The 15,988-nt window shown below is 31.2% G+C and overlaps 2 protein-coding genes across 3 annotated transcripts; both read left to right on the top strand.

Moving 5' to 3' along the window:
- The first annotated feature begins 3,692 nt into the window (after positions 1-3,692).
- On the top strand, positions 3,693-7,278 carry LOC114418471 ((+)-neomenthol dehydrogenase-like). Of its 2 annotated transcripts, none has more exons than XM_028383832.1 (6): positions 3,693-3,868; positions 5,043-5,097; positions 5,242-5,488; positions 5,979-6,053; positions 6,392-6,568; positions 6,647-7,278. In XM_028383832.1, the coding sequence occupies exons 2-6, from the start codon at positions 5,078-5,080 to the stop codon at positions 7,025-7,027; spliced, it is 900 nt and encodes a 299-aa protein (XP_028239633.1). In that variant the 5' UTR covers positions 3,693-3,868; positions 5,043-5,077; the 3' UTR covers positions 7,028-7,278. The 2 variants fall into 2 exon arrangements, with proteins under 2 accessions (XP_028239633.1, XP_028239632.1); XM_028383831.1 differs by having other exon boundaries at positions 4,998-5,097.
- A 1,962-nt stretch (positions 7,279-9,240) lies between these two features.
- On the top strand, positions 9,241-11,119 carry LOC114417662 (putative mediator of RNA polymerase II transcription subunit 12). Its single transcript, XM_028382763.1, has 2 exons — positions 9,241-9,472; positions 9,548-11,119. Exons 1-2 carry the CDS (start codon positions 9,378-9,380, stop codon positions 10,932-10,934), a joined length of 1,482 nt encoding a protein of 493 aa, XP_028238564.1. The 5' UTR covers positions 9,241-9,377; the 3' UTR covers positions 10,935-11,119.
- The last annotated feature ends 4,869 nt before the right edge of the window (positions 11,120-15,988 follow it).

Genomic DNA, 15,988 nt, shown 5'->3' with positions numbered 1-15,988 from the left:
GTTTAATTAGATAAAATTAGAATTGTTAATTAAAAAACTATTAAATAGATATAGTTTAAATATTCATTTGAAAGTTGTAGTTTGTATAGTTTGAAAGTGATATTAATGTGAAAAGAATCTATACATAAATTAGTGTTTTTTTTCATTTTTAATTTAATGTATTATATTAATAAATACAGTAAAAAAATGCAAAAATTATATGATAGTATAATTATGGTGTGGTTATGGATTATTTGTTTTTCAATGTTTTGTTAAGATAAACAAAGATCAGTGGATATATGACAATATAATGTTTGAAGAAGTTGATATGAATGAACAAAATGAAGAAGAAACTGGTGTGAATGAAGAACATGTTGATTGTTCTGATGCGTTCAATACTTCTGAGGTATTAATATGATTGTCCCTTGAAGACTAAACTTGTATGGATTGCATTATAGGTGTTTGCTACCCGTGATGATGTTCTGCATTTGGCTTAATCTATTTCTTATGAAATTGGTTTTTGTGGCGGTGATTATGGGCTCCATCTAATATGTCCGACAAATAAAGAGATAAGTTCAAACTCTTTGAATGCACGATGGTCACCATAGGAAATCCAACACACAGCATCGCACGTCAATCTATTCAAACGCTTGCGATACGTTGACACTGGTAATGCCTTCCCAGACTTCCAACGACAGACACGTGATTTTCTTTCATGATAATCTTGGACAACAATAGAAGAAGCAACAGAAGGAAAGTGTTCGTAAATCCAACACTGCACATATTTTAAAAACAACAAAACAATGAAAATAATACTCAATATAAACTAAAGAACTAAAAAAAATTAAAATTACCTGTAAAAGTGTGATATATTCTACAAGTTGCTTAACAGTGCCCTTTGATGCATCATTCAAATTGTCATACATATGGACCAGTGTAGCACCTCCCCATGCGTAACTTCCACTCTGCATCAGGTCACGAAATGCGTCCAAGAATATCACATGAACGTGTGTGACAATCTTGTTAGCAAAAAGTGTGCAACCTACCAAATGCAACAAATATGCTCGACCTGCTATAGTCTACTGTGCTACGTCACATATGCTCCAATATATGTCTTACAACTAGGATAGCCTAACATATTCTGCATGACATTATACTGTCTCAACTCTTGCTTCTTCTGAACTAACTTCAAGCAATTCAACTAACAGCAAGATGACTTCGTCCACATGAAGAGCCTCGAAGTTGTGGAAGACCCATGTAATCGGCAGATGTAGCAACGATGCCACATTGTCGAGGAAGATGGAAATTACTAGTTTTCTTATGCCACCTCTCCACAAATGCCGATATAAGTCTCCGATCACCAGTGTCCAACGAACATGTAATCAAAGGACTTAATCCTCTGACAGCCACTAAGTCTTCAATCTCTGGAGCATGCCTATCAAATTTCTCAACATTTCTTCCATGGGAGGATCACTTCAGCTCAAGACGTTGCTGAAAATCATAATCTAAATCATTTTAACAATAATAAAAAATACTTACAAAAATATTATTTATTTAAAAATATAAATACCTCTCCATTTCAAACTTTCACTACCACATGATAAACATAGTCCATCAAAATTGATATGTCGTGGAAACCGCCTGGAAAACCTTCGGGATCAGTAACTACATCATCAAGAGCTACTTCTTTAGGTTGTTCATGGACCTTGTCATGAACATGATTCACATGTTGAACGTCCTCAACAACAGGTACAACTTCTCGTTATCTACGTGCAAATACTATGGGCCTTCGATGTTGGGGGCTTCATCCACATCACCATTAACTTTTCTCCCTAGGGCTTTTCCTATAATCATGCTTAAAACCTGACCCAAACCTCTTATTCTAACAATAATCTGCATTTTAAAACAATCATAATAATTTATGTAAGTGTTCAAACAATATTTCAATTAATTACTATTTAATAATTCACAAATAATTTTTTTTTATTTTTTAAATAATTTTTTATTACTTAATATATTCATAAATGCATATAATTTTTTTTTTCAAATATATAGAGTTGACAACACAAACTCTAATAAACTTAAATTAATGACCAAAATGTAACTATAATTTTGGTTTTTAATTCTAATAAATCACTATTTTATTTTTCAACAAATTACTATGACAATAACTTTAACTTTTTTTAAAATAATGAAATTTTTTTAATTTTATACTTTCGTACACGATTTATATAAAATTTTAATACTATGACTGTAATAATATATACGACTATATCAATAAAATTGGAATTTACAAATTTATATTTTCTTGTTAATCTAAATTGTAAAATTTATATTAATAAAAATTTGGCATTTATGATATCTAACAAATTTATAATTTTTTTTAAATATCAAATATAACAAAATTACTTATAATTTTTTTAAAAAATTAAATCAAAATAATATATACATTTATTTTAAAATAAACAAATTACTTAATTTCTTAATTAAAAACCAACTTCAAAAAACAAATATAATCAATTAAATTAAAAATACACAACAATATTTATTTATTACAATTTTTTTAACAAAAATATTAATTTATTAAAAATTTTAAAAAAATTAAAATAATTTTTTCTTTCAGATTTAAATAAAAAAATTAAAATAATTTTATTGATTGAATAATTTGTATAAGTCATACGTATTAACAATCCATATGAACTATACAGATTCGTAATCCGTATAAGACATACGATTGACAATCTATATGCTTTATACAAATTCTCAATCCTTGCTCACGTAAATGCAGAAATAAAAAGAGGAAGGAACCCAGACCACTTACAACGGCGAAAAATGACAACCACGGCGGGGCACGAAGTGGCGAGACAACACAGACGGACGAGGTACAGATGCTCAAAATCATGTAGATGACACAAAGGAAGAAGAAGAAGACTGAATAGTGCACGTGAGGAAGAATGCTTTTTAAAATTTTAAGTGAATGACATTTTCGCCTCTTTACTTAAAATACTTGGTATAACAGCAATACGACTATGATTACGACTATGATTGGTGCCCAACACAAAAGCCCATTTAAATCCATTGTAAGAAAATAAAAAACAATCTACCAAGAAAAAACGAAGAAGATAAAACACCATTTTAATTATTGAATGTATAAAAACCTTATCATATTAATTCCTAAGACTAAAGAAAATCAAAATAAGTTTCTATGATATGAAATAAGACATTAATCAAAATATATTAATTAATCACTTAAAGTCACTGTCACTTTTTAAATTTTGGACTAAAGCCTAAAGTGATTGATAGATTATATTGTCAGATTTTTTATTTTATTTTCTTCACTTGTGCAACAACTTTATACACCCTCAGGATCCGAATGATGTTTTATTCAAAAAGTAAATAAATGAATAATACATTGGACATTCATGCCCACCTACTAGAATCAATGTGCAGTCCATTTACAACATATCAACTACAATAAGCAGCTAAAAAAGAAAGAAAACATATCACAATTTTGTGTGGCAGCAGAGTTAATTAGATAGTTGTACAGTTGTTGTATTATCATGGTAAGATAGTAATATGACAGAAACAAGCTTCTTTTTTACTTTTAGAGTTACGTACCTAGCTAGCACAATGAAAAAAGCCAAAAGAGGAGAAAGTAGTCATCATCATCATCATCTTCATCTTCTAGCTAATTAATTGCCCCCATAACTTTGAAAATTGAGTTCAACAAGGTCATATCATATGATCATCATAACGTTCTGTTCCCTTAAGTTGAAAATTGCTGTGCAAAATGAATCTATAATACTGGCTATTCAGAAGGGGCAAAAATCAGAAATCAAAAGAGGGGACATTCTGTGAGAGCATCCAATAGCATCGAGTAATTCATTTGGTATTTTTTTTTCTTAATCTTCTGTTGGGTTCATTTTTCTCATACATGCTTGCCATTTCTTCTTGTCTAGGTCTCCGTTAATAAGCTTAGGGTTAAAAGTGTTTTTTTTTTCCTCCTGTTATGTTATGTTTAAACACCCAGTGCACTAAAATATGATTTTTGCGGGCCAAGTAATTGAAACCACAACCTTGGCTCAAAACTAACTGTATCTATCAATTAGGGGAGTGCATTTAGCAACTGCAATGTTGTGAAGGCTTTTTTGAGTTTTCTTCCACTGCAATCTCAACATTTTTCATCTTGCAACGCTTCTCTTTATCTGGCGCCCTTCTCCACCTTTATTTTGCAATGCATTAGCCGCATTCTTTATGTAGGAGAATGTCTATGGAGAAAAGGAGATTACAATAATGATAAATAACTGATAATCAAAATCAATCACAATAAAAAATTATAATATTTTTGAAATTCTTTCAAAAAGATTACTGTTTTATTTGTGCCTCATTACACTCACAACAGTAAAAGAGCCACTAGCTAGCAAGTTGCAAGCTAAACTTTGCAGAAGGGGAAGACCATGTTTTCTGTTTGTGTTTTGATCTTTTATTTTTGTTTTAAATATAACTTTTTTATTTATTTACCAAGAATAACAAGTATATTTTTTCTTTCGAACAAGGGATAACTTTACACGGATAATGGAAATTAAGTAATTGAAAATTTGTGCAGCTTAAACCACCAAATTAAAAATTTAAAAATTCACTTTCACTGCTTCCAAATTGAAATTTGTTATCCCATCCCGGTTGGATATTAGATGTTCCTGTCTCAACCCTGGTTCAAATTTATAAAATAAGTTTTATTTTAAAAAATTATATTAAAAATTTGATTTTTTTAAAAAAATAAATGAATTATCACATATTTATTTTTAATTATTTATATATTAATAAATTTATTGTAATGCATTTGTCTACAAAAATTCAACATGTTTATTGAGCATTTTTCTTTTTAAAATAATAATAAAAATTTAAGTAAGATGTATTCAAATACAAGAAAATTCAGCATTTGTCTTTTTCATATTTAATATTAGATAAGAAGAGTTGCGTGGCAAACATGCTGATTGGGCATTCTTTTACACGCACAGAAAACAACAACATTTGTCTTATTAAAAGTATGGCAACCACAACAGGTTTGCAATAGCTGACTTGAAAGTTGACACTGAAGATGGGAGAAACTACAGAAAGGTGTAGCACATTGGCATTCTAGCTTCTTCTTTTATCTTTTTTGTGTTTGGTTTTAGACACCCAAATTCCAATTCTACTGTTGAACTTAAATTTTACATTTGTTGAACCCTTTCACCTTTGTGGGGTGGGGGTTGAGTTTGTCAGGTATGCAGTTGTGACAGGTGCAAATAAAGGAATTGGATTAGAGATAGTTAGACAATTAGCTTCAGCTGGAATCAAGGTGGTGCTCACTGCAAGAAATGAAGAGAGGGGTATCCAAGCACTGCAAACACTCAAGGACTCAGGTCTATCTCACCTTGTACTGTTTCATCAAGTTGATGTGGCTGATGCAACAAGTGTAGCTTCTCTGGCAGATTTTATCAAATCTAAATTTGGAAAACTTGATATTCTGGTAACATGCAACTTTGATTCTCCTCTCCTTTTTCTTGATTGTTTGGTTGTAAATGAGAGTCTGTCAAAGCAATCCTATAAGTCTGCATGCAATTACTTTTCTGTTTTTATGATTCTGAATATTAATTTTTACTCTTCTCTTAGTTCCCATTGCATGTTGGTTTGATCATCTTGCTACTGCTGTTATTCGTTGTTAGAATGTTAGTTGTTGTTCTGCATGTTAAGAATGCGCGAGTTCTGTTTTACTTTATTTTAAAATTTGGCGTAAAGTGTGTTCATTTAATGTATCAGATTATGTTCCTTGCTTCTTGTATTACGTTAACATTTGGTGCTAAGTAAGCTTCAGTTTCTGTTTTATCAATTTGGCAAATTTCTTACATATCTAGTTATGGAGTTATGATAAATTTTCTTGATTGATTGCCTTAAAGGGAATCTCATGACCTCTCAGTTTGGTGTATGCATATTTCATTAAGAAAAGTTGTACAATGCAGGTTAACAATGCAGGGATTGGTGGAGCTGTAATTAAAGACACAGATTCATTCACTTCACTTCTCTTGAAGCGTGGGGCGAGTATCTTTTCCTTTTTTGGGTTATGAGAAGAGCTTGGTGTGAACTCTTATGACGAGCATGCCCTGTATAAATATAATACACTGAAATTGGATTATTAAAATCTTATGTTGAAATTCTAAATCCACTATAGATGTGGTCAAAGTAGAGAAGAACTTAAAAAAAAGAAAACTTTTACTAATTCTGATTGGAGCTTTGGCATTTCAACAATGTTGTATGTCAATGAGAAATCTGGCAGTTAGAAAGGTTGTGATTGGTTTTATTTTAGGGCAGGGGATGTTGTTAGGGATTTGAAAAACTACTGTCATAGAGTATTGAGTTTGTCATTATTCTGCAGGCAGCACCAGAAGAAGATGTGACAAAGGCAATCACTCAATCATATGAGTTGGCTGAAGAATGCTTGCAAATAAATTACTATGGTGCTAAAACAACTGTAGAATCCCTTCTGCCCCTCCTCCAGTTATCTGATTCACCGAGAATTGTGAATGTATCATCAACTATGGGGCAGTTAGAGGTAGGCTATTAATTTATAATTGTATCTCGTCTCCTTTAATTTGCTTGAGGTCATATTGCTTAATCATGTAAAATTCAGAGTTTGCCAAAAGGATCATGGGCTAGAGAAGTCTTCAGTGATGCCAATATCATCACTGAAGAGAAAGTGGATGAAATATTGAAGAAGTTTTTGAGAGATTTCCAAGAAGGCTCATTAGAAAGTAATGGGTGGCCAAGACATCTGGGTGCTTATATTGTCTCTAAAGCTGCTATGAATGCGTATACTAGAATCCTTGCTAAGAAATACCCTTCATTCTGCATCAATAGTGTTTGCCCTGGTTATGTCAAGACAGATATAACTGCCAACACTGGCCTCTTAACAGTTGAAGAAGGTGCAGCTAGTCCTGTGAGGCTAGCATTGCTTCCCAATGGTAGTCCATCTGGCCTTTTCTATTACCGGAGCGATGTGGCTTCCTTTTGATTAGGAATGCAATTTCATGGTTTGAGGGCAATATGCATTGCTTTTACTTCTCAATTTATTGAGCCTATTTCAAGAACATTATAGTATGTTGTATTTGGATCACATCATTATCATGGTTTCAGTTTCTGATTCTGCACAACACACCATGTTTATTGAGCATTTGTCAAGCACATTATATTATATCATGCTGTATTTGCAATTTTACATCATATCATTGTCATGTTGCAAATTTATTTTATAATTATACATTATATCATGTTGTATGCCATTGGCAGTGTCCTAGTTTGTCTATGGATGTATAATGGTTTGGTGTACAACAATATATATATATATATATATATATATATATATATATATATATATATATATATATATGCATCATAATTTTGATTAGTCATCCTTAAATGTCAGCTGAGGATGTATGTAGCATTGACATTGTTCCATATTCTTTGGCTTTCGAAAAGCACGTATAGTATGGCGTCATATTTCCATTGTATATCATGAGTATGACAAGTAGTGGGTTTTTTTTTTCATATGTATACTTTTTTAATGTGATATATTCCTAAAACACACTACTTTAGTAAAAATTTCTTAAACTACACCACTTTGATGGAAAGTTAAGGAAGTCGAGTTTGGCCACCCCAACTTTTGTACATTGATTTTTTAAAAAAAAATTTAAATTATTAAAATAATATAACTATTATATTATATAAATATATTTTTAATTGGTTTTAAAAATACGTTTTTATTAAATTAATTATGAAGTCGTCTCCACACGAATTAACATGGGATATGAGGAGATCGGTGCGGTCCTAACTCAAGGAGAAAGAGGACAGCGGGTCGTGCGAGGTGCATGAAGACGAAAATGAATGAAAAAAAATAGAAAATAATGTGAAATTTGCTGACAATATGACCATAACAGAAACAATTGTTTTAACATATCTTTATTTTAGATTTTTTCTTAGCCAGATGTGATTGCTTAAATATTGTATTCATAATGTAGTATAATGTTTTTCTATAAATAAATTGTTAAACAAAAAGTATTATTATTTTTTAAAAAATTTAATGACAAACAAACAAATTTTATTTAGTAAAATAATACTATCAAAAGTTTTATTTTTTTTCTAAAACAAATATATTATTAGACAAAATTTAATTTTTTTAAAAAAAAAATATTCACCTAAAAAAGGTCTTATATAAATTAAATAATATAAAAAAATAATTATATTTAATAATATTATTTTCTTATTATAAAAATTAATTCAATAAAAAAATATTTTTAAAACCAATTAAAAATATATTTATATAATATAATATTTATATTATTTTCATAATTTTAATTAAAAAAAAATCAATTTACGGAAGTTGGGGTTGGGGTGACCAAACCTAATCCTTCTCGGAAGTTGGGGTAACCAATCCATCAAAGTGGTGTGGTTAAGGAGATTTTTGCTAAAGTAGTGTATTTTAGGAGTATATGATATTAAAAAGGTATACATATTTAAAAAAAAAAAAAAAAAACTTCTGCAACTCCATATATTTGAGAATGGTTTCAAATGAGTAGTTTTAGTAGTACTTATCACTCACACTGAATCGCATGTCTTATCCTAATATTATACATTGAGTATTTGATTTTATTTTAAATTTTATCCTTTCAAAAAATTTGATTTAACTATTAGACTCAAAAAAATCTTTTTATTTTTATTTTTATTTGTAATTGTCTACTTGGTTTTTTCTAACCTATTTAATTTATCTTTATTTATAATTATTTACTTAGTTTTCTTAGTTTGTTATATCTTTTAATCTATCTTTTTTTATCTTTATTTTTAATTGAATTTCATATTTTTTTTTTAAAGAAATCAATAGTTAAAAATAACATTCATATGAAAAAAAATTCATTAACTTGTAATTGTCTACTTGATTTCAAGATAAATATATTTTATTAATGAGCAAAATAGATACATGGACGAACTATTTCACTTTCATACGATATTTTTCAATTTATAATTTTACAAATTTATATTAAAATTTAACTTAATTTTGTATAAAAAGAAATTAATAAAATGACAAATGTTTAAAAATATTTTTAAAGTTGATGAAAATACACTAAAACTATAAAAAAAATTGTTATCTAATTAAAAATAATCATATCCAGTAATTTTTTAGTTGAGTTTTTATAATAAATTTCAAATAGTCATATTGTTATCTTGTAGAAGAAGATTACAAATATATTTTACTTGATTAGGTAGGAAGGTGCCGAATGCCAAAACCTATATAAAGGAAACTGGGAAACAGGGTGACAAAAGAAAGAAAGAAAGAAGAAAAGTTGGATTGAAAGTGTTAGAAGAGAATAATGTCAGGAGTGAACAACAGGAGTGAGCTTTCTCCATTGGATCAAGGAAACAAGACTCTCACTCGGCGTGGGAGATGGAGTCAAGAAGAACACATGTACTGTTTTCTTTCTTAATATTGTTCTTTCATTCTTTTTCTCTGAATCATTAAAATATTTATGCCATTCTGTAGGTTGTTTCTCTTGGGACTTGAGATATATTCAAGGGGAGATTGGATAAACATTGCAACAAACGTTGTTAAGACAAGAAGTCCAACTCAAGTGGCTAGTCATGCCCAAAAGTATTTTTGTCGTCAGGCCTCCAACAATACAGGCAAAAGAAGAAGCATTCATGACATTACCATACAACACCCCATCCCTCTCCAGAATTTCCTTGCTTCTCCAAACACCAATCTTGCAATGCATCACTCATTCCCTCACCACATCAATCAACAGAATCAGAGTTTTTCTTCAAATCTTCCAATGCATCATCTCTCAGTCCCTTACCACTTCAATCACCAGACTCAGGTTTTTTGTTCAAATCTTGCAATGCAGCAGTTTCATGAAATTCCTCATTCAGTCCCTCAGCACATCAATCAGCAGAATCAGGTTGGTTCTTCAAATCTTGCAATGCAAGAGTTACTTGGAAGGCATCTCTATGTCCCTGACCACATCAATCACCAGAATCAGGCTGTTTCTCCCAATCTTGCAATGCAACAGTTACATGGAGTTCAGCATTCAGTCCCTGGCTACATCAATCAGCAGAATCAGGTTTCTTCTCCAAATCTTGCAATGCAACAGTTACATGGAGTTCAGCATTCAGTCCCTGACCACATCAATCAGAAGAATCAGGTTTCTTCTCCAAATCTTGCAATGCAACAATTACATGGAATTCATCATTCAGTCCCTGACCACATCAATCAGAAGAATCAGGTTTCTTCTCCAAATCTTGCAATGCAACAATTACATGGAATTCATCATTCAGTCCCTGACCACATCAATCAGCAGAATCAGGTTTCTTCTCCAAATCTTGCAATGCAACAGTTACATGGAGTTCAGCATTCAGTCCCTGGCCACATCAATCAGCAGAATCAGGTTGCTTCTCCAAATCTTGCAATGCAACAGTTACATGGAGTTCAGCATTCAGTCCCTGGCCACATCAATCAGCAGAATCAGGTTTCTTCTCCAAATCTTGCAATGCAACAGTTACATGGAGTTCAGCATTCAGTCCCTGACCACATCAATCAGAAGAATCAGGTTTCTTCTCCAAATCTTGCAATGCAACAGTTACATGGAGTTCAGCATTCAGTCCCTGGCCACATCAATCAGCAGAATCAGGTTGCTTCTCCAAATCTTGCAATGCAACAGTTACATGGAGTTCAGCATTCAGTCCCTGGCCACATCAATCAGCAGAATCAGGTTTATTCTCCAAATCTTGCAATGCAACAGTTACATGGAGTTCAGCATTCAGTCCCTGATCACATCAATCAGCAGAATCAGGTTTCTTCTCCAAATCTTGCAATGCAACAATTACATGGAATTCATCATTCAGTCCCTGACCACACCAACCAGCAACATTAGGTTCCATGCAATTTTCTGTTGTTTAGTATAAAAAGTCTTACGTATCTTTTGTACAATTTTTAAAATAATTTTTGAATTTTAATTTTGTTTTTGTTTACGGAATCGGGATGCTACTTGAGACTATTTTTTTATTTTTAAATTTATCAGCTTCTATATAAATTGACGTCAAGGCTCAATTATAATTTTTTTTTGGGAGAATTATGGATTTTTTTTTAAAATTCCTAGTTGAAATTTTTTATATATATCATTTGATGTAAAGATTGACTTAATGATTCATAATTTGATTCATGATTTGTAACCTTGATTCTAAGGATTTTATATAAAGTTCCAACTCATTCAATAGTCACCAAATGGTATCCTCTTTATGATTTTATGATCCTCGGTTGTCATTATAAAGAATTATATTTTAATAATAGTACACTCAAATTTCTTTCTCACGTACCATGACTATTAGTGGTCACATAATGTGAATAATAATTTCTATTTGCTTCCCTAATTTGTCCATGGGGATACTATCATATGACAAATATAAATATGAGATGTAGGAATATTGCCACACAAGAAAATGGAATGGATGTGATGTTCAACTTGCTTACTTCTACATCCTATAAGTGGATCCTTTCATTCATAAGAACTTCTGTCAGCATTAAAATCCCCCCTTTGATGTGTTTATGTGCTAGGTATTGCAATATTGGAAACAAATTATGTGAAATAAAACAAAGTCATGTTAGAAATGTCATTGAAGGATTGCTTTTTGAGAATTGTTAGGTAAACTCATACAACTGAAATATTGAGAATGAAAGTATTAAATATAAGGAAAAAGAGTTATAAGATGTACATTAAGGCATTATTAAAAAATGCAAAAACTATATTGACAAAGGGACAAAGATATGGTAGATACCAATTTTCTTTTTAAAGAGAGAAAACTGTATAGTAATCAGATGAGTCAAAATAGTTTAATACATCAACATGGACAATATTTGACACTTGAGGGACAACCTCTCCTATCCAAAAATTATCCATTTTTCTCACACACAACTAAGTGAGTCATTTTGTTGCATAATTTAGCTATTGAAAGTCACATGTAATCACATCAAAATAAGTAAGATTATGTACAGACCTCTTTTTTCGAGCATGTGAAACCTGTTAATAGTATGTCTCATAAATAACATCAGTGAAATGTCAAGTAGCAATAATCTCAATACTATACCTTAGTGCTAGGGCCTCAGCTTCCTGGATATTGTAAGAATATATGTGGAAGGAAATGTGTGGAAGGAAATGAGTAGTTGCAGCCAAAATTTGGCCTTCATGATACTTCTCGTGAAAATTATCCTTGTGTGGTTTGGTTCAAGTGCCTTCTACAGAATTTTGTTGTTGGATCTTTCTTGATTGGGCTCCTCCGATGGGGAAGTCTTAGTCTCTCTACATTATACAAAGCTTGTTCCACTACCATGTTATTTGGTTAAAAACAATGAAGATATAACATCATAAATGTGAACAAAGTGAAGAATTTATATAAGATTGGTATTTACTATATAAGCAACCCCAATGATCATAAAAAAATAAGGAGCTAAAGTTTTGTAATTAATTACTCTAGCAATTCTTGTATGGAAAGTAATTAGAATGCTCGAGCAGAGTTGCTTAGTGTTCCAAAAAAAAAGGCACAATACTCAGAGGATAAGTTGTATCCTAAGCCAGATGTATGTGAAATGGAAGAGGTTTTAAATGGGAAGGGAAGACTTATTCTTAGACCAAACCTTCTATTCTGAAACGGGGAGAAGGAAAAAGATGTTTCTTCATCGGACAGAAAATACAGAAACATGTTGCCAAAGAGAAGAGGGGCAGAGGTAGAAATTCCTTGCAGAAGTTGAAAAGAAAAAAGATGAGAAACTTAAAAAAGGACAAAGGAAGAATAAAAAAAAAATGAAGGAACATAGGTGACACTGTGATATAAACACTTCTAATAAATTTTGTATGTAATCAAATCAATGGTGTTAAAAGGACCTGGACATTTACACACTAATAAGAAAGGTTTTATATAAGAACGTTCCAAAACTATTTCCTTTATAACAACTAAATCTTTCATCTTAAAAGCTCTGAACATGAATGATAAATATAAAGAATGACAGAAAAGACAAACAACTACATCCACCACAATACAATGATCACAATGTTTTGTAAACAATCTCCAAAGCTATTTTGAAACGTAAGTCACACTATGATACTAATAAACACTTTTAATACAAACTAACAAACGTTGTATGTAATTGAATCAATGGTGTTAAAAGGACATGGACATTTACATACTAATAAGAAAGATTTTATATAAGAGTGCTCCAAAACTATTTTCTGCATAATAACTAAATTTTTCATCTTAAAATCTCCAAACATGATAAATATAAAGAATGACAGGAAAGACAAACAACAACATCTATTCTTAGACCAAAACTTACTATTTTGAAATAGAAAGGATGTTTCTTCATCGGACATAAAACATGTTGGCAAGAGAAGAGGGGCAGAGACAAATATTCCCGCAGAAGTTGAAAAGAAAAAAAATGAGATAGTTGAGATAAAAAAGGACAAAGGAAGAATATAAAAAAAAGCTGAAGGAAGAAATGTTCTAGTGGGGATTTAGAATTGTCTCCAAAGTCTCAACGATAAAAGATATATGATTATGTCTTCTTGTGAAATTAGTAAAATGAAAATAAAAGAAGATTCGAAACTTATTGTGATATAAACACTTCTAATACAAATAAGCAAATGTTGCATGTAATCAAGGTGTTAAAAGGACCAAGACATTTAGATACTAATAAGAAAGATTTTATATAAGAATGCTCCAAAACTATTTTCTACATAATAACTAAATCTTTTGTCTTAAAAGCTCCGAACATAATAAATATAGAGAATGACATGAAAGACAAACAACTACATCTACCACAATATAATGATCACAATGTTTTGGAAACAATCTCTCGGGTTATTTTTCTTTCTTTTTTTTTAATTCTAATATTTTTAGTATTGAATGAATGTAATTTTTACTAAGCTAATGCGATTCTCAACCAAACCAAACACTAACATCAATTTCACAAAATAAAAATGCATTTTAGAAAGGAGAGAAGCAAAGGAAAACAAAAACTTATCTTTATTGGGAAATACCCAAGTCCCACATCGGCTGCCTCAATCCTTGAAGTGCGGCTTATATATCTGTTGGACAACTTCACTTAATGCCAATTGGTTTTAAGATGAAATCTAACATGGTATCAGAGCAGGTTACCCAAGTCCCACATCGGCTGCCTCAATCCTTGGAGTGCGGCTTATATATCTGTTGGGCAACTTCACTTAATGCCAATTAGTTTTAAGATGAAATCTAACAATCTTGTCTAAGGGGTGCATGCGGAGCTCCTCTATGAGCTCGTTGTCGGTGTCCTCATGGTGAGAAGACAAACTACATAATCCATTGAGATTCAAATTCAAATTTCAAAAACCTACACTCAAAATGTAGTGAGAAGACAAACAAAATTCAAATTCAAAATTGTGTAAATGTTCACTTTTCAAAAAAATGGTGTTTGCAAAAGCATGAAAATGGAAGCAGATTTACATTGATTCGGACGAAGAAAATTAACACTTAATATGAAAATACTCCTTCTGCTGTAGGTGTATACAGATATAGATAAAACTTTTGGGTCATCCTCCACAAAATTGCTATTTGTGTGTTGGTGTTACTTTGTTACACAGTATGATAAGTTTGCAAATGAAGGCAGAATTTGAATGTAATTTTGTTTGCTTGTGGAGGTTTGTTTGTAGTGTAATTGAGTTTCCTCAAATTGCTAATTTTTTAACATGATTTTTTTTATTCTGATGCACGAGGTGTTGACACATGTATTTTGTTTCAATAGAAGTAATTTTTGAATCCTCAAATGTTAGTATATATATATATATATGGATCCATACAATTAATCATGAAATAAAGTAACTGTGAGCTATATGATAGAAAGAAATAAAGTAGTACCAATAAAGAAAGTGTCTAAAAAATTATATAATTTTATTGTATAAATGTCATTTCAATATTTTTCATAATACTGATTAAAAAAAATATGGGATTGTCTTTTAAATAAAAGGATAATTGCTCTTGTCTTTCAAACCGAGTAATTTGAATGCATTTCTAAGAAGAAAAAGAAAACATGGTTTTGTTTGAGAATAACTTTTTCTGTTATTTTATTGTGTTGTTAACAAAATTAAGGAGATGAAAATGCTTGCACTATAACGACCCTCATGTGAAACGTTTTATGACACAGAGCCTAAAAAAAATCTTGTTGTATGAACACGTGGTCCCCTCCCCGACCCTGAAACAGATAAGCTCCAAAAAGCATAGCTAGACATGATAATGGGGCGGGTCGGGTACGAGTATTGTCTCCTCAATCCTTTATTCTGACTCCTCAACATATCCCCACACTAGGACCCGATACCCGAGGATTTGAGTTTATTGTCCCATCCCCGTACCCGTCGGGTATCCCCAACCCCGTTCCACGCACCATTTAAAAAAATATTTTTTTTAAAAAAAAATATTAAAAATTTGATTTTAGAAAAAAATAAATTGATTGTTAAACATTTATTTTTAACTATTTATATATCAATAAATTTATTATAACGTGTGTGTCTACATAAATAGTTAAGAAAATAATATTAAATTATGTAAAAAATTTAAAATAAAATTAACTAGTAATAAAAATTATATGTCTTTTGATTAAATTATGCAAAAATTCTAAAGATTTTAAGTGGCGGGGCAAGTTCGGATTCGGGGTCGGGACGGGTCTAGTAATCTCATACCCGTACCTGTACCCGACTTTTGGTTATCGGGGAAAATCCAAACCCGAATCCATACCCAGTCAACTCGGATATTACTCGTCAAAGTCGAGACGGATTCGGACGGGTACCCACGGATACGGGTCTTGCCATGTCTAAGCATAACACTTGTGCTTCTTGTTTTTACTCTTACATTTTTAACCTCGAAGTTCTAAGAGGAGATGGAAGTGGTTGATGCGGTAAGTGTAGCC

Source organism: Glycine soja, chromosome 7 (genome assembly GCF_004193775.1).
Source record: "Glycine soja cultivar W05 chromosome 7, ASM419377v2, whole genome shotgun sequence".
Classification (NCBI taxonomy): Eukaryota; Viridiplantae; Streptophyta; class Magnoliopsida; order Fabales; family Fabaceae; genus Glycine; species Glycine soja.
This window is presented reverse-complemented; position numbering and strand designations above follow the sequence as displayed.